This window comes from Callithrix jacchus, chromosome 5 (genome assembly GCF_049354715.1).
Source record: "Callithrix jacchus isolate 240 chromosome 5, calJac240_pri, whole genome shotgun sequence".
Classification (NCBI taxonomy): Eukaryota; Metazoa; Chordata; class Mammalia; order Primates; family Cebidae; genus Callithrix; species Callithrix jacchus.
Window position 1 is genome coordinate 115,757,351 of NC_133506.1, and position 23,864 is coordinate 115,781,214.

Below are 23,864 nucleotides of genomic sequence, written 5' to 3' on the forward strand. Positions count from 1 at the left end.
GTGCTGTGCCACGCTCACCTGAAGATGAAGATGAAGAGCATGAGCAGCATGCAGAAGGTGGCCACATTGTCCATGGTCTTCATGAGTACCACGAGCTGCCGCTGCAGCGCCGGCAGGAAGCGCACCAGCTTCAGCACGCGCATCAGGCGGAACGTCCGCAGCACCGACAGGCCGCCCCCCTGCTGGCCCACGATCTCCCACACGCTGCAAGTGGGGCAGGCAGCCTGAGCCCCTGACACCTTGGCCCTCTCCCCCAACCCTCCGTTGGAGAGGACTCCATAGCACCCGAGGGCCTGGCTGGGCGGGCCCATTGAGAGAAAATGGGGCACAGGTGGGCCCCCGGACCTCCAAGCAGGAGCCTCCAAGATAGTGAGGATTTGAGTGACAGCCCCAGCCCCCTCCACCCTCTCCTCCCTGCCAGAGATCACGTCCTGGCAGCAGACAGCCCCCTCCCTAAATCTGGCCAATGCAACTGCATCAACTTATGGAATATTTGCTCTGTTCTCTTCTAATGAAATCTAAAGCCAACTCCAAAAGCAATAAAGTGGTTCTCCTGGCCCCAGGCCTGGGGTGGACGGAGCACTTTCCCAAGGTCTTGGAAACCCCAAAGCAAGCTGCTGGTGTCTGAGATGATTTCCAGGCACTTTTTGAGCAGGGCAGCTGGCTGGGCCTCATACCTCCTCCAACTCCTCTCTAAAGCCAATCCTCAACCCTCACCCAACCCAGACTGGGTGGGGTCAAGGACAAGAGGTAGGAGTGGGGACAGGAGACTGAAGAGGGGCCTTGGCAATGAAGATGTGAGCCCAAGGTCCACATGAGCAAGGTGGGGCCAAGAGAGATGGAGGGGGCATGAGGACATAGAGAGCGCCCCCACCTAGACGGAGTGGCAGGTCCTACGGGGTCAGTGGGGCTTGACTCCAGACCCCTCCACCCAGGGGAATAGGTAGCATGGCCCCTGGCCCCATGCCACCCCTGCTGGCATTCCTCAAGTGAGAGGCAGTGGCAGGGGGTAGTCATACCTGATGACCACAATGACGCCATCGAAGATGTTGTAGGGATTCTTGATGTAGCCAAAGGGGCCATATACCAGCAGCTTCAGCAGCATCTCCAGGGCAAAGAGGCTGGTAAAGACGATGTTGCTGATTTCTAGGGCGTTGGTAAGCTCCTCGGGCTGCAGGGCAAGGGGGGACATAAGGCAGCTGGCTTATCCCTGAGCCCCTCGTCCGAGTCCTCCAAACATGGGACACCAGGGAGAGGAGGAGCAGGAACAACAAGCTTTTGGGGAGGGGGTGCTGGATGCTCAAACCCATGGGGAGGACCCTGCTCCAAAGGCTCCAGGAGGAAATGCACCCATGGACCAGGGCCCCAGGAAAAGGCCACATAAAACCCATAGCCCCAGCCATTCCCCAGCTCTGGGGCCTCAGGGGCTGCAGGCTCAATGGGGGCACCCCTGAATCTCTACTGTGGGTTCTGCCCTATCTCGGGCTGGGAGCTGAGTGGCTCATCTTGACCTAGGCTACGAGGCCAGCAGCACGACAATGCTGGCAGATGTCAGAGGGTGATCACCAAGGCCTCACAAGCACACCCAGTCACAGAGCCCCACACAACGTCACACATATTCCACAATTACTCTGTGGATTTGGCAGCCTTCTCTTGGACAACAGTTGGCTACTCTTGCTTCCTTCCAGACACACACACACACACACACACACACACACACACACACACACAGAGGCATGCACGCATTCCCAGTCACACACATGGTGATAGGCAGAAGGGAGATACCCAGACACCCAGGAAGCGTTGTCACAGTTGAGGAGACACCTGGAGCCTCAACCTGAGCCTAGGACACCCAGGTTAATTCTCAGCCTATCCTACCACTCACTACGTGACCTTCAGCAAGATTCTCAACCTCTCGCCAAACGTGAAACATTTGGTCAGAGGTAATTACATGGAGGTAATTCCCTTCATGCTCCCTACCTGAGTCTGGGATTGGGACCAAGGATGTACCCTAGAGAGTCCTCAGAAGGACTCCTGATGAACCCTGTCTCATCTGCCATTCCAGCTCACTAGTGACCTCACTTTCAATTTGAAGTGCCTAGCAAGGCACCAGGCATTCAAGGAGCTGCAAAAACATGCCAGCCACATGCCCTGCCTCCCAGGAGCTCGGTGTCTGCTAGAAACAAGTTGTACACACACAAAACAGCTGAATAACCACAAGAGGCTTTCAATGCTTCAGTGCCAAAATAAATTATCCAGGCAGCAAGGCTGGGAGTTCAGGGCAGAGAAGGTGAGGGGTTAACACACAGAGTAAGACTTTGTCGGGGAAGAGGCAGCACCTGAATGCCTAAGGGCTTGTGGAGTCTCCCCAGGCAAAGGTTTGGGTGAGGTGACATGGGGTGGGGGACCATGGGCAACCTGAGCCTGGTTCTGGCTGGAGAAGAGGGAGGGATGTGGCAGGCAGAAGGCTGGGGAAGCAAGAAGAGATACGGTTGGCTCAACGGACCCCGATGTCCACCTGATGGATGTCTGGAAAACCTAGGTGTCTGGCCTGGAGGGCAGAGCCCAAGTCCATAGCAGCTGCTCAAAAAGTTTGGGTTAATGAAACAGTCAAATGAGGCCCACATTCCATCAGACACCTCTCCTTTCTTATTGCTGCCTCATCTGGCCAGCTGCCCCACCAAGCCTGCAGCCAGGCCTGGGCACAACCAAATGTATCCTAATGGCCCTAGTTTGTGGGGCCAGCTTGGGTGGGAGGTAGAGAGACCTGGAACAAGGGGCTTCTGACTAGCAGGTGAGGAGTAGTTGGGGGCCTCAGGGTCAACAGCTATTCAGAAGGAGATAAGCTTTGTGATCGCACAACGGCAGGCCTGGGGGCGGTGGGCAGAGCCAGAGCCAGCAGGCAGGCAGAGAGCCAGCTGTGCAGAGGGGGAGTGGCTGTCGTGGGGGCCAGGATGGCATGGAGCCCGTTGCGCCAGCAGATCTCAAGCAAGTTGCTGCTCCACGGACTCTGAGTGGGGGCACTGCCACCTGACCTGGTTAGCTGGGTCACACAGAGCCATTAGTCCCTCCACTGTGAGCACAGGACAGACGGTGGGGCGGGGCCGTGATCCATGCACATAAAGCCCAGGGCCCAGACCCCACCTGGCCAAGTGGATCCCCACTCTGTGCTCCTAAGTCTGGTCCGGTCTGCCAGGAAGTGGGGGTCAGAGAACCCGTCTCCCTGTCACTCTGCCATTCGCCGTGTTTCAGGCCTTGGATTAGATTTAAATGAGCACAGACCCCACAGGTATGATGTTTTGCGGGTTCTCTGGCCCAGCATGCACCTCCCCCTTGCCATTCACACAGTAGTCCTGCCATGCTAGTCTCAGAGGAGCAAAAGACGCCAAGAGATGGAGAGTGACCAGTTCAAAGTCACAGGGCTGGAAGAACTGGGGTGGGGCCCACTTCCACATCCCTCTGACCCCAAGAATATTAGGCAGTCAGGATCCGGAACCAAGCCATGCTGACAGTGAGGGGCATGTGAATCCAAATACACAGTGGACTGGATACATGATGTGTCTTCTAGTGTAGATAAAACTATATTCAAATCAACAGAGCTCTAGGAGTAAAGACCAACTCGACATGACAGCACAGTGAGGTACGCTTACAATGGCAAATTCGATGGCATATAAACTATACCCCCAAAAGCTGCTAAAAATCAAAATTAATGAAATATTCTTTTAAAAGTCGCTACAAACATAGTAGCTTTTGATATCACATATTTACTCAATCAGTGAATTCTAAAAGTCCAACTACTACTGTGCGTGGAGAAAGAAGCTGTCCTCGTCATTCCCTGATGTTCTTCGCAGGGCCCTCAGGAGTCTGAACCGACACGTGCGCACCTCATTCTCTTGCATACCACTGAGAGGCTCCTGGAGAAGGACAGTGCTGGGCTCCCTGCGAGGCACCGGCTGCCCCATAAGGCCTGCCTCATTGGCCCTTGTCAAGAGCGGTGCCAGCAAAGACTGGAACCCCTATCTTACCCAGCCAAGTGGCTCCGGGACTGGAGAAGCAGGGAAGCCTGATGCCGGTGGAAAGGGGCCTGGCACACTCCCTCGGCCCTGCCTCTTTGTCTCTAGTCTTCCGGCAACACTTAGGGGCAATGCCTCTTCTTCTCAGGGGCCCGGGTGTTCCCTCCAGTGAGCCATGGAAAAAGAGCCCTCCTCCCTCAGACAGTCAGGTCCATCCAAGTTACTAAATTGGAGGCTGAGAACGATCTGTGAATGCAGGATGAGGACACAGAGACACAATCTTAGCAACAAAGTTGCCCCAGGGACCGGAGCTGTAATTAAGGCCGAAAAGGGGCAGGGGTGGAGCCAGCATCTGCCAGTGCCCACCATGGGCCCACTAGGCTGAGGACCCCCTCCTGGTGGAGGAGGTCATTTCCTCCCTGCTCACAACAAAATGAGGGAGGGCTCTGAGCCTCCTAGATAAGTCTGGGAAACTGAGGCTCCGAGGGGTGTGGTGCCTTGATGGAGGTCACACCCCCCTCCTGGACAGGTGCAGAGCCAGATCCATTGTGCCTCCCTCTACATCTCTACCCTCAAGACCCTTTCCACAATGTCGCCCCCACCATACACCCAGAGCCCATGCAGAGAGCACAAAACCCATTGGGCGGGAGCCAGCCTCCCCTTACTGGCTGTTCCCCAGTCGTGGACATCCTTTCCCAGGTCTAGCCTGCATCCTTCCTACTCTTCACAGATGTCAAGGCCCAGTGGAGGTTTCTGTGAAATGTGGCCAGGCAACCTGAGCTTCTCCCACCCAGAGGGCCCAGGCCTCTTGCTGTGCTGACACTGACTGTACATCTCCATCTCCCATGTTCCAAAAGTTCCCCTCCCCTCAGGCTGTCTCCTTGCAGCAAAGCAAGCTGCTCGGTACTTCCCAGCACCAGGGCTCCCCAAGCCCCACAGCAGCTCCCTCAACGAACCCTAAAAGTGCTCTGTGTGTGCAGAACACGGGTGTTAAAAGGTGCCACCAACTCTGAGACTTTCTTCCTATGTGACCTTGGGTAAGTCAGATCCCCAGCAGCCTCTTTAGGGTAACACAACCTCCTGGGAGGCTGCTCTGCAGAACAAAGGAAGGCAACCCTGTGAGAAAGCCCAGCCCAGGGCCAAGCTCACACATGGCAGGACCAATATCTGCAAGGCTGTGGCTAAACACCACACTGAGGACAAAACCCAAGAGCTATGGGAGCTCCATCCCGGCTGAGGACACTGGGACAGAAGAGAGGAGGGCTGGGGAGGATGTCCATGGAGGGTGTCCCCAGCTAGAGGCAGCAAGGGAAGGGGTGTGCAGGGCACACTGCAGAACCAAGAGTCAAGTGGTCTGCCTAGATTGGAGGGTGAGAGGGGCTGTCGGGAGAGAAGGCTGCTAGGCCGGCTGGGCCAGGTGGAACGGCCTTCCTCTGCTCCCTGACTCCGGCTGGGCCTGCCTCTGCCTACCACACTGCCACTGAGGCTCTGCGGGGGTGGGGAGGGTGGGAGGAGATGTGCAAAGTGGTGTATTAAGAAGATTAATCTGGCTGCAGTGGTGGCAGCTTGTGGATGGCTTGGAAGGTAGAGACAAAGACCAATTCGGATACTGCAGTGGCCCAGGCAGGAAGCCTGGGAGCCGGTTCTGGCAGACAGGGATGTGCCTCTTGCAGGGAGGCCGTGAGGGGCTGCACAGCCCTGGCCAGAGCTGAGGGGAGGCTTGGACCAGTCACTCCTGCCTTGCCCAAGCCCCACCCAGCCAGCCCCCGTCACCCCAGCTTCCACCTCCTCCACTGACCCTCCAATCTCTGCTCTTCCGTTCAGACTCCTCGGCTCACCTCACCTCTGCTTTTGATGGGCCTGCCTGCTGCTCCCACCCACCCAGGACAGGGGCTCAGACCGGCTGCAGTGAGGTGGGAGGGTCACTGGGTCAGTGGGAGGCAAGTATTCAAGGAGGCGTGGGAAGTCAGGGATACCGCGGCGGCAGGTGGCAGGAGGCTTCCTGGAAATCTCAGGCCCCATCATGTAGATCGGGGCCCAGGTCTTCTGCAGTCCCCTGGAAGCTTTCCAGCTTGGATCCTCCCTCCTGTGCCATCCTGCCCACTGGGCACACTGCCAGGTGTCATGGTGCCCCAGGGCCTCCTAATCAGGGGCAATGCCAAGGAGAGGCTTTAGCCGAGATCACTGCCTCTCTCCCTCAGGGCAGCATTCCTCAGAGTTCATTCTAAGCTCATTCCCCTCACCAGTGTGCCCACTCCTACCTCTCCAGTTGCCATTGGGGTAGAGGTGACATGATCTTCCCCAGCTCCCCGAAGCCCTGGAAAGTCAACACAAGCTAGCCAGGCACAGCACACTTGTGGTGCCCGCTCAGCTTTCAGGTGGCCGACACAAGGACCCTGCCACTTAACATTCCGGAGCTGGAGCCAGGCTTGGTGGCAGGTGCCGGTGTCCCAGCTACTGGGGAGGCTGGGGTGGGAGGATTGCTTGAGCCCAGGAGTTCCAGGTTGCAGTAAGTCATAATCAAGCCACTACAATCCAGCCCAGGGGACAGATCAAGTTCCATCTCTTAAAATAAATAAATAATAATGTGCTGGAGCTGCAGCCCCTTTCCCACCTGGACAGCCTCGAGCCCACAGTGGGCCACAGCGGGCCACATAAATGTTGCCCTCCTGACTAAGACTTTCAAGGGCTCTGGCCCTGCCCAGCCCCAGGCCAGATAAGTGCCCTTTCCCTCCTCCTCTTCTCTGCAGCTCTGGAAGTGCTGAGTATTGCTAGAGAGAAGCACAAACCTGTGCTGACTGGACAAGTGATTCCCTACGGGTGGCAGCCCCATGGCTGCTGAATGCCTTTATTCACAGTCCCTGGCTCCTCCCTTCTTGGGTGTCCTATCTTCTCCAGGAGCTGCCTCAAATCTTCAGGACTCCGCAGCCCCCAGCCCTACTCCCCACCGGGCCCCTTGCTGCAGGCTCACACAGGTGGGGTGGGGGGATCCACGTCCCTCCTCCAAAGAGCACTGTGCCATGCATCCCACTGTCTCTCTTCCTCCACCTGTACTTTGATGCACCCCCCACCCCCAGGCTCCCCTGGGCCCTGGCCTATCAGTTATGCCTACATTCATCACTTCAGTCTCCGTCCCCTCTGCCTAAAAGCAGAAAGCTTCTGTGGGACTCTAGACCCACTCAGTCCTGAACCCTAGGCCCCACAGCTGCAGCTCTGTGCAGGGACCCTCTTCCCAGCCCTCCTCTTAGTGGACGCCTGGGCAGCAGCTGAGCCTGGGCCGGCTCCTCCCCACTGCGAGCCCAGCCTCCCTTGGCTTCCCCGACTCTGTGCAACCACCTCCTCCCCGTCCCAGCTCCTTTCACCGCCTCTCTTCCCTCAGGCCAGCATTCCTCAGAGTTCAGTCTAAGCCCACTTCCTCCACCAGCACTCCCACTCCCACCTCTCTGGCTGTCACTGGGGTGTAGATGACACTAAGCAATCTCTCCAAGCCCCTGGCTTCTCATCCAGAGATCCAGAGTTTGCCTGATCTCCCTCCCGGGATGGCCCACAGCCATCTCAAACTCAGCGCATCCAAAACAAACCCTCTCACCTCCTCTCCCAAACCTGCTCCTTCCCAGCGGCGCCATCATTCTCGGGATTATGACTTAGAGCCTTCGGGTTATCTAGGATTCTTGCCCGCCCTTCATCCCTCTGGACACTAAGGTGCCCCGGCCCAGAGAACCTGTTAATGAAATTGCGTCCTACCCACCCCCTTGTTCCCATAGCTGTGGCCTTACTTGGGGCCCTCTTTGCCTCTGATCTAAACAACAGAAATAGCCTTCAGGCCCTCCCCCACCCAGCCTGCACCTATGGGAAGAACAGGCCTCCTTCAGCCCCGCTGGACTCACGTCACTCCCTGCTCAGACACCTTGAGGCCAGGGCAGAGGAAAACCTGACTGTCCTTCAGAGCATTCTGTGCTACCCTGGGCCCCTGCCCTAATCCCTCCACCTAGATCTCTCTGCTCCTACCCACCATATCCCATCACCCACCTACCCTGACCCCACCATCCAAGCCACTATCAATTCCCTTCATCTTTCAGGCTCCTCTCAAAAGTCACCACCTTCATGAAGCCCTTCCAAAGGCAAGCTAGGGGTGAGCAGCTCTCCTTTGCCCCCTGAAGCCTCTCTTTCAGCATTTGGCAACAATCATCCATGAAACAGAATGACTTTTCCACAGAACCTACATTTCTTGGGTGTTTCTGGCTCAGTCCCCAGCCCCCTGATATTCTAGTATTTGATTCTAGTGTACTGTGCACAGGAGATGCTCCCCTTGTTTGTGGAATTGGGAGAGCCTGGAGCCAGGGGATGCCTCAAAGAACAAGAGAACACCTTAGCAGACATCTCCAAAAATGGCCCTCTCCCTCCCACACCAGAGAGCCTTGGAATATCTGGGGCCAGTCAGCTATGAAGGCCCGTCCCCCAAAGCTCTGCTTGGCCCTCAGCCCCAGCTATTCAGCCAGGGCTCCTCTATCTGGAGACCAAGGGACTAGCCGGGGTAGGAGGTATCCATAAATCTTTACCCTCAAAGGCCACATTTAGGGTGTCCATGAATGTGTAAATTTTCTGGGGAGAGGGTCTCCAGCCTTCAGCAGAACTGAAAAGGAGTCTATGACCTCCTTCAAAAGTTAAGACTTACCATATCTGGACCACCTCCCCCTGCCCCAGCCCCGCTTCTCTCGCCTTGTAGAGCCAACATCATTCACTTATAAATAGAAACCCTCTCTGGACATGTATCTGGAGTGACAGGATGGGCCCAGAGTGTGAGCAATGAGCAGAGTCATCACCTGCCTTGTCCTCTCTTGGCCTACAAGGCCATCTACCCTGGTCCCTCCCCTCCTCTCCCCATTGACAGCCCAGGAGACCATTGGGCTCCATGCCGTCCCCTCTCCCCACATGCTGTTGTCCTTATTCTAGAATATGAGACTAGGACCTGCCCCCTGCCCCACCATGACCCAGAGCCAGGAAGGAGATGTTAGGAAGCTCCTGTGTCCCCGAGGCCCCAATCCTGCACTGTCCCCTCTTCCTGGAGAAGTCTGGCCCCAGCACAGACCCAAGTGGGACACAGAAGAGAAGGCCACCTCTTTTCTGAGTTCTGACAGTCTGCTGGACATGGCCAGGATGACCCACAGGCACCTCGCCTACAACATGTCCCCCAGCCCACATCTGCTCAAGCCACATTGCTCCCACCCCAGGTAGAACCTGGAAGTCATCCTTACTGCCTCCTCTCAACCCACATTTTCAACTGATATTGAGGCCTGCAGATCCAGCTTCCAGCAAGCTCTCCACAGCCCTCTGCTCTCTGTTTCCAGGGATGATGTTGTATTACGAACTGTCTGGACCACTGCAGAAGCCCTCATACTGTGCCCAACCCTCCACTCTTCCTTCAAACTCAGTCTAGAGGTCACCTCCTACACGGAGCCCTCCCTGAATTTCGTCTCCAGTCTGGGTTAAGGGCTCCTCCTCCACACATCCCTCTCTGAGCATGTGCCACATCAAGCAAATATGACTGTTTATTTGTTGGTAACCTCTTTAAAAAGAAGGACAGTGCCTTGGGCCCAGTGGTGTGCTGGAGCCGCTTCTCACTGGCTCGGGGGAACCAAATGTCCACGTCTCTTCCCAACCCCACAATCGGTGGAATCATGTTGGTAGCTACAAACCAGCTATGATGGGAGTATTTACACCATGGAAATTGGCAAATGCTACAGATCAGGACTTTTTTGTTTTAGAAGGGCTGGTTGTTAAACATTTATCAGCACACCACTGCTTAGGCCCAACTCCGACGCAAACAGATGGATAATTGGAAAAAGGTTTTGGGCTCCATGTACCGCCCCTAGTGGATGGGGCACACACGCAGCCTGGCCCCACATCAGATCACACTTCGACATCGAGTTATTTTCTTGCTCCCTCCTCAGTCTCCCGGGGTCTTGTCCTCCTCACCAGCCCTCTGGACATACCAATCCTGCCAGTTCTCCTCCAGCTGGTGGTAATAATCATCTATGAAACAGAACAACTTTTCCACCAGAACCTACATTTCTTGGGTGTTTCTGGCTCAGCCCCGAGCCCCCTGATATTCTAGTATTCGATTCCAGTATGCTGTGCACAGGAGATGCTCCCTTATTTGTGGAATTGGGGGAGCCTGGAGCCAGGGGATGCCTCAAAGAACAAGAGAACACCTTAGCAGACATCTCCAAAACAGGTGGGGTAGGGTATGACATGTAGGTGCTTCCTCAGTCAGAAGGATGGTGGGGTAGCGCAGGACAGGGGACAGGATAACCAGCCAGGGCACGGGGTGGTGTTGGGGGAGGACAGGGCCTGCGGAGGGAAGCCTGTCGGCTGGGAAGCTGGGCAAGGGCTCCTCCTCTGGAGAAGCGCCAGCAACACCCTCTCCAGTGCTCCTCCAATCTGATCGATTCCAGAATCAATGGACACAATTGCCTCATTAAGGGCACCGCAGGGAAGCCATGAGCCTCCTCTGCCAGCAGCTGCTCTCCCTCCACGCAGCACCCCCTCACGCAGCCAGCACCAGGGGAGTCTCTGTCTCCCCATTCCGCCCCATCTCTGTCCTCATTTGCAACTGGGACTCTGTCTCTGTCTTCAGCTCCCTCTCTGTGTCTCTGTCTCCCATGTGTCTCTGTTGTTCCATTTGTCTCTGTCTCCACTGTGGCTCATGTCTGCCTTTCTCCCCTGCCTGCATGTCTCTCTTCCCTGCCCTCCTCCCCCATCTCCATCTTGCCCTCCGTGCCTCTGTCTCACCCCCATCAGTCTCCTCTCTGTCTCCCTCTGCGTCCTCATCCCCCCATGTATCTGTCTCCCCTCTGTGCCCACTCTATGCCTCTGCCTCAGCCCCCCACATCTCCTCGCTGCCATCCCTGGCAACCCGTGCCCCCAGCCTGCTCAGGCTCCAGGGTCCAGATGGCGGGATGTTCACACCGCAGTGCCTGCGAGCACAGGGCCATGGCAGCTTCTGGGACTTCTCACACTCCGTGCCCCTGAGCCCGCTGGGCAGCTGTCAGTCATCTTCCCAGCCTGCTGGGGACTCCCACTCACCCCCTGGGGCCCTCAGCAACCATTTATGGGGACATAACCCTCCCTGGAGCAGAAACTGCTGCCACTGAGTGAGGCCTCCCTGCTGCAGAGGACTTAGGGGGAGCCCTGGGCTGTCCCCGCCCTTCCTCAGGAACCTGAGCAAGGAGATGCTGCAGGCACCCCTGGCTGATGGCTGCCACATCCTCTCCAAAGGAGCGTCCTTCTTGACATCTAACTGAAAGCCCTCTTGCCGAGGCTTCATCTGCCCTGGCTCTGTGTGACTCAGCTTCTTCCCAGTGCCATCAAAGCCTCCACTAGCAGCATCTGGCTGGACAGGGACTGCTGGGTGCACCCCCCAACGGGTAGGGAGAGGGCACTGAGGAGGTGCCCCCTGGGGGAGGGGAGCCTGACCATGGCCAGTACAGGGGTGAGTGAAAGGAGGCTGAGGTTCAGGCTCAGGGACCCTGAGTAATGGGAGGTGAGGGGCTGTCACCACCTGGGTCCCGGAAGCAGAAAATGCTGCCCAGCCCCCACTGCCACAAGTCTGGCAGAATGTAGCATCTCTCCCTGGGAGGCTGGCAGAGAGGGCATATGCACACACACCCACACCCACGTAGCCCAGACAAAACACGCCCACTGTGGTGTCATGCATGTCCACCCACTGGCACTGCAGCCAGGGTCCTGCTCCCTCTTCACTGCATGGCTGCCTGAAGGGGGCGCTGTGGAGGTAGAGGAAGGGGCGTCACTGTGCAGTGATGATGGGGAGGGGGGCACCTGGCCAGGTTGGGCAGTCTTGGATAAGAGCTGGGTGCTGGAAATATTGCAGGTGCTGGAAATATTGCAGGTGGGGGGCTTCAAATCCCCTGGAAAAGGAAACACCTCACTGTCTGCTCCAGACCCAGCTTGACCTGTGGCCCTCAGCCTCAACCCAGACCTCCCGGTATGCCTGTACCACCTGGTTGAGATGCCCCTCCCACAGAGTGCTGTGCTGGCATAGGAGCCCTCCACACCTCTGACCCCCTCAGCCTCCGCTCCTGATTGGGAGGGTGCAGGGGTGGGAAGATGCATCGCCTTCATTCCAAACCAGGGAAGGTTGGGTTTCTGCTGCCCCAGGGAGGCCAGAACACCCAAGCAAGAAGAGCCTGGGAAACTGTGAGCCGCAGCACCTGCTTGCTAGCCTCCCTCCTTTTGCAAGAAATCAGCCACGGGGGTGACCTGGAAGGCCAGACTCAAGGGAAGGGGAGCGACTTCCAGAAAGAACTCTGTGGAAGAGGGAGCCAAACCCAGCTGCGAGGACCCATGGTGCCTGCTTGGATTCCCAATAAGCGTGCAGCCCCAGATCATGGTAGGGGATCAGTGGGGTCCCCCAGGTCACCCTTCTGTCTCTGCATAGCTCCGAGGGTTAGAACAGCCTCCTCTCTCAGCCCAGAGCCTACTGCATGCAGCCATCAGCCCCACAGAACAAGCCTGCTCCTTCTTCCACATGACAGCCCTTCAAATATTTGAAGACAGCTTGCCTGTCCCTGCTGAGCCCTCTCTCCTCCTCACTAAACATCCTGGTTCTTAGAATGATTCCTCAAACGCGATGGCAAGTCCCCTTGCCATGCTGGGCACTCTCATCCACTCTGAGCTGCCCTGGTTCACAGCACAGCTCCCAGACGGGAGGCCAGGACAAGACTGCCTCCCTCCCTGACCCCAACAGGCCTTCATTCCACCCGGTGCAGGCACCAACCCTCCCCTCTGCACCCATTGACACTGCCCCTCCTGCCTCCAATCAGTCACACCCTGACTTAGTGGATCAGATGGATGCTAGGGGACCTCCAACACCCCCTTCCCCACTACGCCTTCTCCAAAGACCCAAACCTCTCCCAGTGACACATCTCCCCATACGCTGATGCTCACCACTGTTCACATCCTTCAAAGCCAGCCTTCTCTGAGAAGCCTTCCTGGGTAGAACATACCCTTTGGCCTGCCCGGAGCGACTTCCATACTCAGAGACTTTGTGCATTTCCTCTAGAGAATCTCCATGCATTGCTCCATCACCCACTTCCCCTCCTCCCTGCCTGGCAGGCTAGCAGCATGGAGAGGAAGCTGAGCACAGCAGGAGGGGTGCGGTGGGAGATAGAAGGCCCCAGCCCCAGAGGAAGAGCAGCTGGCAGGAGCCCTGCCTTTGCCCACACCCCTACCTGCTCATGGTATTCGATGCCCATGCTGAGTGTATTAACCAGGATGGCGATCATGATTCCTCGGCCAAAGTACTTGCTGTCCACAATCTTTCGGAAGGTGTCACAGATTAGCCTCCAGAAGGCCAGCACAGAGCCGGATGCTGCATCTGGGCCCAGGCTCCGTTGCCGCCGGCTGTGGGGGTCCCGGAGGTCGCTGTGCTGGGCATCCTGTGTGAACTCATAAACTGCCTCACTGTCTGAGTCAGGCATTTCATGGTCGACTAGTTCCAGCTCCCCTGCCCCAACCCGGGCACAGTAGGGACAACTGTCTGGACCACAGGCTCCACTGTCTGCCTTCAAGCAAGGGCTGGAAATCTTGCAAGAACTTTGGCAGGCACCTGGAACAGGAGAGTAGAGGTAGAGGTAAGAGGCTCCATAGTTTTGTACCTGGGGCTACCCAGCCCTCAGAGTATGTATAAAATGAGTCAGGGAGTCTGGGGTTGTTGCAGTGATGGGGTGCCAGGCACTTAGTGGGCCAAGGGGGGCTGAATGTCCTGCAAGGTGGGTAGTCCTGATCCACAAGCTGCCCTAAAGTCAACAGCACTTCATTGACAGTCACTGCTGACTGTCCTAGGGCTCAGAGAGGTGGCCTGGATGGCCTCTGAGGTCCCGAACAGCTCCTATATCCTAGGTGCCTTCATAAGGAGCCTCACTCCCCTTCCCCTTCCCAGAGGCCAGGTCTGCATCAACACTGCTCTGAGCAGCACTTTCCAAGGGATCCTTAAGACACGTCCACACACGTGCACTCGCACACACACCCACACCAGACACGTGCACATGCACACGTGCTCCAGATGCACACGTGCTCCAGATGCACATGCTTGTGTACACACACACACTATTTGCACACCACCATCTGGGCACGCATACACGCACATACCTAACACATGTGTGCACAACACACATGGCACATATGCCAGACTCATGCACATATGTGCATGCACATACACCAAGGAAAGAGCTCCATACCGCACATGTGCCTACACACATCAAGCGCATGTGCACACGTAAGCACATGAACACCAGACACATGCATGCACACACACACACACACAGTCAACCCCTTCATGGACATAGACACATATAAGCATACTAGATGCACTCGTGTGCACACACTCAGGGACCTAGCCCAAGACATCATTGTGCCTTTAAATTCAGCTTTGATCACAGACTATGAGAACCTCAGAGACCACCAGGTAAAGCCCGGATGTAGAGGCCCCCAGCTCCGGACCTGGCCCCGGGTGGGCTCTCAGTGACATTTACCCCTTGACTGCACCTGCAACACAGGAGGGAGTCAGTAAGCACCCACTGACAGTAATCATGAGCCCAGCCTTGCCTTCTACACAGGAGGAAATAAAAACGTGGGTGCATGTGACTGGCCCACGTCCCATGGCAGGGTAGTGGAGGAGCTGGCATAGAAACCTTTCGCTCTGGGTTCTGTGATAGCACCTTCTGGTCCCAGCCCACATTCCCACGTAACATCCCCACGAATATCCCGCTGCTCCCCACGTGCCACATCCTTCCTGAAACACAGGCCGTGGGCTGCAGCTACAGTGAACCTGTCTGCTAGGGAGAGCCCGACATCCCTATGTGTCTCACTGGCCCCACGACACTGGGAGTTCCACCCATCAGACAAGCAGCTCCCTGAACTGGGTCTCCCTGTGCGGACGGAATGAGACTCAGGTTTAGCCAGCAGGGCATGAAGCTGGGACAGTCACACACCATTTCCTCTCTGAGCTTCACAATGAGGAGTCCCAAGGGTGGGCCCTGAGTCTGCCCCTCACCAACAGCACAGCCTTGGCAAGTCATGCAACCCCTCCAAGCCTCCTAGGTCTCATCCACACAGTGGGGATAATAAGAAAGCCTAGCACCTATGAGTAGAGAGGATCCAATGGGATTTTGCCTGAAAAGCATGTGACAGGCACACAGCCACTGCCGTGTGCAGCAACTGCTAGATGTGATGGCAAACAGCATGAAGCAGGTGCTTATGACTGATAGTTATTGCTATTGCAATGTAGGAATTGTGATTTCCACTTTAGCAGATGAGAAAATTCAAACTCGAAGCAGGGAAGTGACTAGCTGAAGGTGCCCAGGCCATGAGAGGCAGCATGAGAATAGGAGCCCTGGTCCCTCTGACTCCAGACCCCTTAGTTCCCTCTGGGATGCCACGCAGTCCCCAGACGAGGGCACCCACATGCCTCCACCCAGAGTTCTCACCTGTACTTTGTGTCTCCAGCAGCTTGTGCATGGAGCTGTAGGGCCCGGGTGGGATGTTGAGGCTGGTGAGGGTGGGGGGCCCAGAGCTGGCAGCCACCTCCACTAGTGCCTTCTCCTTCAGCGTCTCTGGTGGAGGGCTGGTATGCACGGTGGGATACACCTTTCCGCTGCCCACAGTCCTGCCGGATGCCTCAGATGGGGACCTGGGAGGGGGCGCCTGGCAGCGGACTGGCTCTAAGTGGCAGTCGGCATGGTAGAAGCTGTGCACAGACTCTGCGCCACCTGGGGGGCCCCCGGAGAGGGCGGGTGTCGAGGGTGGTGGCAGCATGAGACGGCGGGACCCATTGGCATCCCTGTCCTGGATCTCCGGGCTTGCCCGGGGGGCCCTGAGCGTCCCATTGCCCAGGTGGTAGTGGTGGTGATGGTGATGGTGGTGGTGAACCAGGTGGTGGACGGATAGGCGGCGGTGGGAGCGAGAGCAGCTGCTGCTGGGCTGGGGCTCCTGGCCCCCAAGGGGTGCTGGGCTGCTGAGCAGCCCGGCCCGCACTCCTGCTGCCCGAGAGACCTGAGCCAGCCTGCGGGCTGCCTTCCGAAGGATGTACACCAGGTACTTGAGCAGTTCCTCATAGCAGCTGCCGGGCTCAGAGAAGCTAGCCAGGGTGCTGGCATTGGACAGGAACCTCACGCGCTGCTCCCGCATTAGCTGGCTTTCCCGCTGCTTGGTCTCTGAGAACTGCGTGGCAATCACCACCAGGCACAGGTTGATCATGAAGAAGGAGCCCACCTGTAGGGGTGGGGACAGGAAGAGGAGATGTCCTGAAGAAAAGCGAATCACAATGCCATCCATCAGGTACAAAGGACTTCCTAAGTGTCAGGCGCCACGCTCAATTACTTCCCTAACATTATCTCATTTTATTCATAAGACAGTCTCAGGAGGTAATGCTATTGTAGCCTCGGAACAGATAGGTGAAGAAACTGAGGCCCAGAGAGGTCAAAGCATTTGCCCAAGATCACTCAGCTAATTCAGAGCAAGGCTAAGACTGGAACCAAGTTAGATGTTGCAATTGCGCATGGTGTTATCTACAATCTCTCAAACTCCCTGTCCCTAAACATGCACACCTGCAGAGATGGAGCACCCCTTCCACAATTTCCATTAGAAGTAGAGAATGCTGTGGAAATGAATGCAATATCAAGGTCATGGAGTTTTCAACTTGTATTGAACCTTGAGATCTTGGCAAAAACATCATTCACAAGACCCCTCACAGCTAGTCCCAATTCTAGCTGTGTGACTTCAGGCAAGAGACCCTTAGTCATGGGGCCTCATATCCTCATCTGAAAACAGGGACGAATGGCCTCCCCTGTCCCCCTCCCCAGATGGGGGAGGGGCTGAAACCTAGATCCTATAAGACTAACCAAGTTGCCACCTGACTTGCTCACACTCCCCTAGTCCCCATCTCCATGCCTCAGTTTCCCCAGAATTCTGGAACAGCCATTGCTTGGACAACAATCCCGAATGAGGGAAATGAATATTTATGGTGACAAAGCAGATTTTTTTTTTCTAGATCGTGTCCTAGTAATTATGATAATTAGCTTCACTAGTGTGATTCCAGAGAGCTGTTAGGAAAGATTTTTCAGGGGGTGTGTGGGAGGGTGGAAACTAGGCCCCTTAGCTCCCTGTCTGCTTCCTTCCCCCTCTTTCAAGCCCAGGAGGGAAGGGAAGTGGGCACAGGGGCCACGTGGTGAGAAGACCCCACTTCCCTGAAGCACTGGCCTCGCCCCTTGAGGTGGTGGCTAGGGTTGAGAACGGGCCTCCAGCCAGGCTTCGCCCGAGCCTGCCCAGTCTTCCGCACCAGGGGAAGTTACGCAGGCAGGAGGGGGTGGCCTTGGGGACTTGCTCTTTCTCAGGGCCTACCCTCTGTCTCTCACTCACCAGGAGCTGCCTCATTTTGTCTTCATCTCTCTCTGGAGCTAGTCCTAGGTCCTGAGTAGATCTTAATCTTTCTTAATCTCTTTCTCTCAATATCTGTCCCTCTGTCTGGCTCTGTCATTGGCCTCTTGGTGGCACGGAAGACAGGCTGAACGTGGAGTTGTCAGCCTGGGACTAATTTCTCAGCCCCATCCCCATTACTTTCTGTGTGATCTTGGCCCAGTGACCAACCCTCTGGGGCACTGAGTTCTCATTTAAGAGATGGGGACCACAATCCCTGCCCTGGCACCTCACAGGGTATGGGAGGATTAAACAGGCAGCAGATGTTACAGCACACGTCAGCAGTGATGCCCCACCCTTGGAGATTAATCTACAGCACAGGCAAAGAGCCTGGTAGGGTCAGATAAATGAGGAAACATCGGTTTCCTTGTCTGTAAAATGGAGAGGATCACGGTGAGGATTAAATGCACCAGCACATTAAAAGTGCTTAGATCTGGGGCTGGCGCATAGTAAGTGCTCAATAAATATTAGCTCAAAGTGGTAGCAATGAAGCTATTAACTATGAATGGTAGTGATTAAAACTATTAAACACTGCTTTTGCCTCTGTCTTCCGCCTTCATAAAGTCTTGCAATTTCTGAACTGGCAGGAATAAAAGATCAGGCAGTGTTTAATCCCAGTTGATCACTGATCAGAACTTCGGGTGGAATAATTCTTTATTCACAAGCATTTCAGGATATTTAGCTTCTCTCCCCTCCACCAACAAAAAAATGCCAATAGCATTCCCCTTGTCCTTGCAAAAAAACAGAACTCTGAGCATACTAAAAAAACCACTAGATTCATTCAAAGGGATGAATTGAATGATATGTGAGTTATGTCTCAACAAAGCTATTTTTTAAAAATATCAAAACCAGAACCACCCTTCCCAGTTCCAAACACTCTCTGGGGGAGGTGGTATAATCCCAGGTTGAGAACCATCCATTTTGCCCATGAACAAACAGAGGCCCAGAGCGGGGCTGGGGGGCCTCATGGGGAATGACTCTCCCAAGGTGGCAAAGCAGTGAGCCCCGCCTTGACCTCGAATTTCCTCCTGACTCTGAGTCTGGGGTCCCTCCTACTGTATGACAGATGCCCTCTCTACAGGACTTGTCCTGAGAGCTAGAAACTTCAGACGGAACAAACTATCCCCTCTCTGGACTGCAGCCATGCGTGTCCCCAGGATCGCCCATCCCCACAGGGATCTCAGGAGTCACTCACAATGATGAGGAGGATGAAGTAGATGAAATTGTAGAAGGAATGAGCATCCATCACAAAGTACATGATGTCGACCCAGCCCTCCAGCGTGATGACCTAGAGGGGTGCAGAGGGGCAGGCTGACTCTGGGCCCACCAAATTCTCCTCCAGTCTCCTCCAGAGGCCTTGACCCCCACCCCAACCCTGAGAGTGACCACTCCGCCCCTGGGCTGTGTGCTGGGCCTGCTGTTCTGGGGACTCTCCTGGGGCCCAGGCTGCCCCACCTGGAAGATGGCGATCCAGGCATAGCCGATGTTGTCGAAGTTGATGGCACCCTTGAAGGGGTTGTGCTCCCCCGCAGAGCAGTTGGTGTAGTACTGGTTCCAGTTGACACAGGTGGTGTTGCTGGAGCTATTGTAGGCCTCATAGTCCAGACCGCAGGGTGGGCCACCGCCCCCCTCCCCACGAAGCGTGGGCACACTCCTGCAGGAACGCATGCCATTCTCGCGTGGCTGGGAGCAGATGAAGGGGCTCTCATCCTCGTTCTCTGTCTGGTAGTAGCGCTCCAGGTCCACACTCAGGGGGCTGCAGGATGGGAAGGGGAACAGGGGTGAGGCTGGGGAGTGGACTCTCCAGGGAGAGGGCCCAGGAAGGGAGAGATGGCACCAGTGCTCAAGGCACACAGGGTGAGCAGGGCAGAACCAAGAGTCAGGGAGGGACTGGGCTGGGCAGGGATTTGTGGGCATTAGGACCATGAGGCCTGAGTGGGAAAACTCCAGACTCAGGATGTTGGAAGGTCACATCCTAGAATAGTGGTTTTCAAATTTCGCTGCACATTAGGATCACTGGAGGGGTTTAAAAAATCTCTACATCTGGCCGGGCGTGGTGGCTCATGCCTATAATCCCAGCACTTTGGGAGGCCAAGGCGGGTGGATCACTTGAGGTCAGGAGTTCGAAATCAGCCTGTCCAACATGGCAAAACCCCATCTCTACTTAAAATACAAAATTAGCCAGGCATGTGCATGCCTGTAATCCCAGCTACCTGTGAGGCTGAGACAGGAGAATCGCTTGAACCTGGGAGGCGGAGGTTGTAGTGAGCCAATATAGTGCCACTGCACTCCAGCCTGGGCAACAAGAGCAAAACTCCATTTCAAAAGAAAAAAAAAAAAAAATCCCTATATCCAAGCTGAGCCCCAGACCAATGAAATCAGAATGTCTGGAGGTGGCACCCAGGCATCAGTACTTTTTAAAAAACTCCCCAGGTGGTTCCAATGAGCAGCCAAGTTTGAGAAGCAGATATGCCCCAGATGTTAGAACATTTATGTCAGTAGCAACCAGAACTGAGGAACTGGGGAGGTCCCAGCCCCACAACCATTCCCAGGTCCTCCCTGGCCCCTGTCCACCACTCACAGGCTGAAATTCTCAGGTAGGAAGCATCGGTTCCGAAGCAACCCTGCCCACAGCTGAACACCAACGATGCCGAAGATGAAGAAGACGAAGAAGCAGAGCAGCAGGACGTTGCCCAGCATGGGCAGCGTGTCCAGCAGCAGCGTGACAAGGATGCGCATGCCTGTGGGGGCAGAAGCCACGCTGGGGACACCAGGCTGGCCGGGCTAGGCTGACTGCCATGGCCCGGCAGTACTCCTGGAGGGGCCCCACCGGGGACTCTGAGGCTGAGATGGCCCGGCTCAAGCTGGAGGGGAAACCAACAGACACCTCTAACTCCCCAGACAGGCCCTGCAGCCCCTTACCCCGACCCACTGCTCCTTGTGTCTTGCCCATTGTAATCTGCACAGTACCACCAACAGTGAGCCAGGAAAACTGTGGCCCCACATCATCACATGTGGATAATATCACCCCAATTGACAGATGAGAAGTTTAAGGCTCGGACAAATGACTTGACTCACCCAGTGTCACACAGCTGCTAAGTGTAGGCACCGGCCCTTGAACCCAGGCTTTGGGCTTCCGAATCCCTCTCTCCAACACACACCCACAGCCACGCCCACCCACATGCACACTCTCCAACACACACCCACAGCCACACCCACCCACATGCACACTCTCTCCAACACACACCCACAGCCACACACACCCACATGCACACTCTCTAACACACACCCACAGCCACACACACCCACATGCACACTCTCTCCAACACACACCCACAGCCACACACACCCACATGCACACTCTCTCCAACACACACCCACAGCCACACACACCCACATGCACACTCTCTCCAACACATACCCACAGCCACACACACCCACATGCACTCTCCAACACACACCCACAGCCACACACACCCACATGCACACTCTCCAACACACACCCACAGCCACACACACCCACATGCACACTCTCCAACACACACCCACAGCCACACCCACCCACATGCACACTCTCTCCAACACACACCCACAGCCACACACACCCACATGCACACTCTAACACACACCCACAGCCACACACACCCACATGCACACTCTCTCCAACACACACCCACAGCCACACACACCCACATGCACACTCTCTCCAACACACACCCACAGCCACACACACCCACATGCACACTCTCTCCAACACACACCCACAGCCACACACACCCACATGCACACTCTCTCCAACACACACCCACAGCCACACACACCCACATGCACACTCTCTCCAACACACACCCACAGCCACACACACCCACATGCACACTCTCTCAACACACACCCACAGCCACACACACCCACATGCACACTCTCTCCAACACACACCCACAGCCACACACACCCACATGCACACTCTAACACACACCCACAGCCACACACACCCACATGCACACTCTCTCCAACACACACCCACAGCCACACACCCACACACACACTCCATATTTACTTCTCTAACCAGCCGTGGTCACTTGACCTTTCTGTTATCACCATAGGAATCATTAGGGAAAATGAGGCAGGGAACTCCAGGAGGAATGTCAGCAGGCAGGAATCTCATTTTGAGAGCCAGCTCCTCAGCAGGGGCCAAGATGCCCTGTGCTTCCCTACAGCTCTGAGCCTCGCTGTCCTGAATGGGTTCCCTGCTTGATCCAGATCCCCAAATCGGGATCCGAAGAAATGCAATACTGTCTTCTCAGAAGTCCATCAGTTTACAACCCCTTCCATAGGGAAAGCCACTGAAACACAGCCCCTCCTCCAACTGAAAAAAGCCCTGTTAGGGTCACTTCCCTCTCTTCCCACTCCAGGTCTAGAACTCAACCAGCCAGGATGGTCTGAACTGTCCCCCAGTCCACCAAGCCCTCATCAAATAGACAGATCTCTAATGGCTGGTTTCACCCCCAAAGTGCCATCTATGACCCCCTGCCCCCTCCAGGGCAAAAGCTGCCACGCAGCTGCTAATTAACCCTCTTGGTGACTGCAGTGCCCAGCCCTGCCCCTGCCAACCCAGTCTTCTCACTCTGTCTCCCTCCCCCTCCTCCTACCCCCTCCCCCTTCAGCTTCTCTGTGCTCCAACTGAGATCAATTCCTCAGGGTTTGCATTAAGGGAATTACACCGGTGGTTAGACAGAGGCCTATAAATCTGCCAGCCATCACCTGGGGTGGGAGAGGAGGCAAGGCATGCTTATCTTCTGGAGCTCCTGTTAACACCAACATGCCTCGATCCCCAGAGGACACATTCAACAGCTCTGCCCTTCCAGGGCAGCAGCAACATCACACACACACACACACATGCACACTCACGCGCTCGCGCACACACACGCACATACACAGTACAGGGGGCTGCTGCTACATCAGGTACACAGCCAGGTACTGAGCCCCAGAAACATGCAGTCACCCTCCATCACCCCACTCCTGGGACCGCAACAGGGACCATGTGCAGCTTGTGTAGGTTGGGGAGTTGCAAAGGGGGCCTGAGAAGAAGGAGGGGGCAGGATGTAGGGGAATGAGAGCTGCCAAAGCCTCGCTGGCTCCAGAAACCAATGCAGTTTAATTTGGATAATGGGCCTGGCAGTCACTGCAATGAGTTGTTGGAAGGGGGCAGGAAGGAGGAAGGGGACAAAGTCGGAGGGTGAGACATGGAGTGGCCTTGTCTTGAGAGAAGTCATGTTCAGTGTGGCCAGTGTGGCTCACCAGCGAGAACCAGATTGCATGACAGGCTGTTCTGGCTAGAAACGGCTGGCCATTCGCACCTTGTGTCTTCTCCCTGCCTGTCAGCTTCTCCAGTCCCCACTCCCCATCCGCCCAGGGCTAGTGATCATCTAGCTGAAGGGAGAGGATCAGCTGAGATGTTTCTGAGACTCTGGCCTAAAGCCAGGCTAAAATGAGGAGGGGTCTTCCCCGGTAACTCCCACAGTCCCGCAGTCAGGAGTTCCACTTTGTTCCAGCAACCCCAGCTCCCCGCTAAGCTCTTCTGTGGTGGGGCCTGTGAGGGGTCAGGTGAGGACACAGTGGTAGAGGTAGGGTCTGACATCTCCACATTTGCTCCTGGGATTCTCTTCAGGGGCTGAGGGCCGAGGGGTCACTCACTGGGCACCCGGTTAATGGCCCTGAGCGGTCGCAGCACGCGGACTGTCCTGACAGCTGAGAAGCTGACGTTCTGCAGGTCCAACGAGTACTCCAGCATCCTGCAGGGAGGGGCCCAAAGGGAGGCCCTTTGAGTCGGAGGCCACCATGGGGTCAAAAGAGGTCAGTGAGGAACCCTGCTTTACGGACAGCAGGATGACCTCTTCTTCTCCTTCACCAAGGGACCCTGAAGATCCACCTCTCTGTCTAGGGGGCAAGGTTACCCCCGAGACAAGGACAGATTGCCCATCAGAGAAGGGGGCAGAATTAGGAAGAGGGCCTTGGAATTTAGAATATAGGCCACAGTGCTAGAGGCAGGGCAGCCGCAGACCCTCAGGAGATAGCCAGGGAGAAATCAGAGCTATAACTGGGCTGGAGCAGGGAGGTCCCTGGGGAAGGCACCGATCTGGTCCATTGCTCTCCCACCCCAGCCCAGGCCCTCACCCTGCGATGACGATGAAAAAGTCGAGTCTGTTCCAAGTGTCTCCCAGATAACACTTTTTCCCAAAGATGCCCAAGGCCACCATCTTCACCACCATCTCCACGGCGAAGAAGGCAAAGATGAAGTCATCAAAGGCCTGATATGGGACAAGAGGCTGCTGAAACTGAGAAGCGAGTGGGGGAATA

The 23,864-nt window shown here is 55.9% G+C and overlaps 1 protein-coding gene across 34 annotated transcripts in view; it reads right to left on the bottom strand.

Annotated features, from left to right (window-relative positions):
* CACNA1G (calcium voltage-gated channel subunit alpha1 G) overlaps window positions 1–23,864 on the bottom strand; it is a 67,614-nt gene that overhangs the window by 35,409 nt on the left and 8,341 nt on the right. For all 34 annotated transcript variants that reach the window (XM_035301239.3, XM_035301237.3, XM_035301231.3 and 31 more), the window contains 9 exons: window positions 23,682–23,815; window positions 23,202–23,299; window positions 20,089–20,248; window positions 18,963–19,263; window positions 18,703–18,795; window positions 15,521–16,304; window positions 13,265–13,641; window positions 1,020–1,171; window positions 19–204 (listed from right to left, as the gene is read on the bottom strand). In XM_035301239.3, the coding sequence (XP_035157130.3) occupies window positions 19–204; window positions 1,020–1,171; window positions 13,265–13,641; window positions 15,521–16,304; window positions 18,703–18,795; window positions 18,963–19,263; window positions 20,089–20,248; window positions 23,202–23,299; window positions 23,682–23,815 (2,285 nt within the window). The remainder of the gene's footprint in view (window positions 1–18; window positions 205–1,019; window positions 1,172–13,264; window positions 13,642–15,520; window positions 16,305–18,702; window positions 18,796–18,962; window positions 19,264–20,088; window positions 20,249–23,201; window positions 23,300–23,681; window positions 23,816–23,864) is intronic.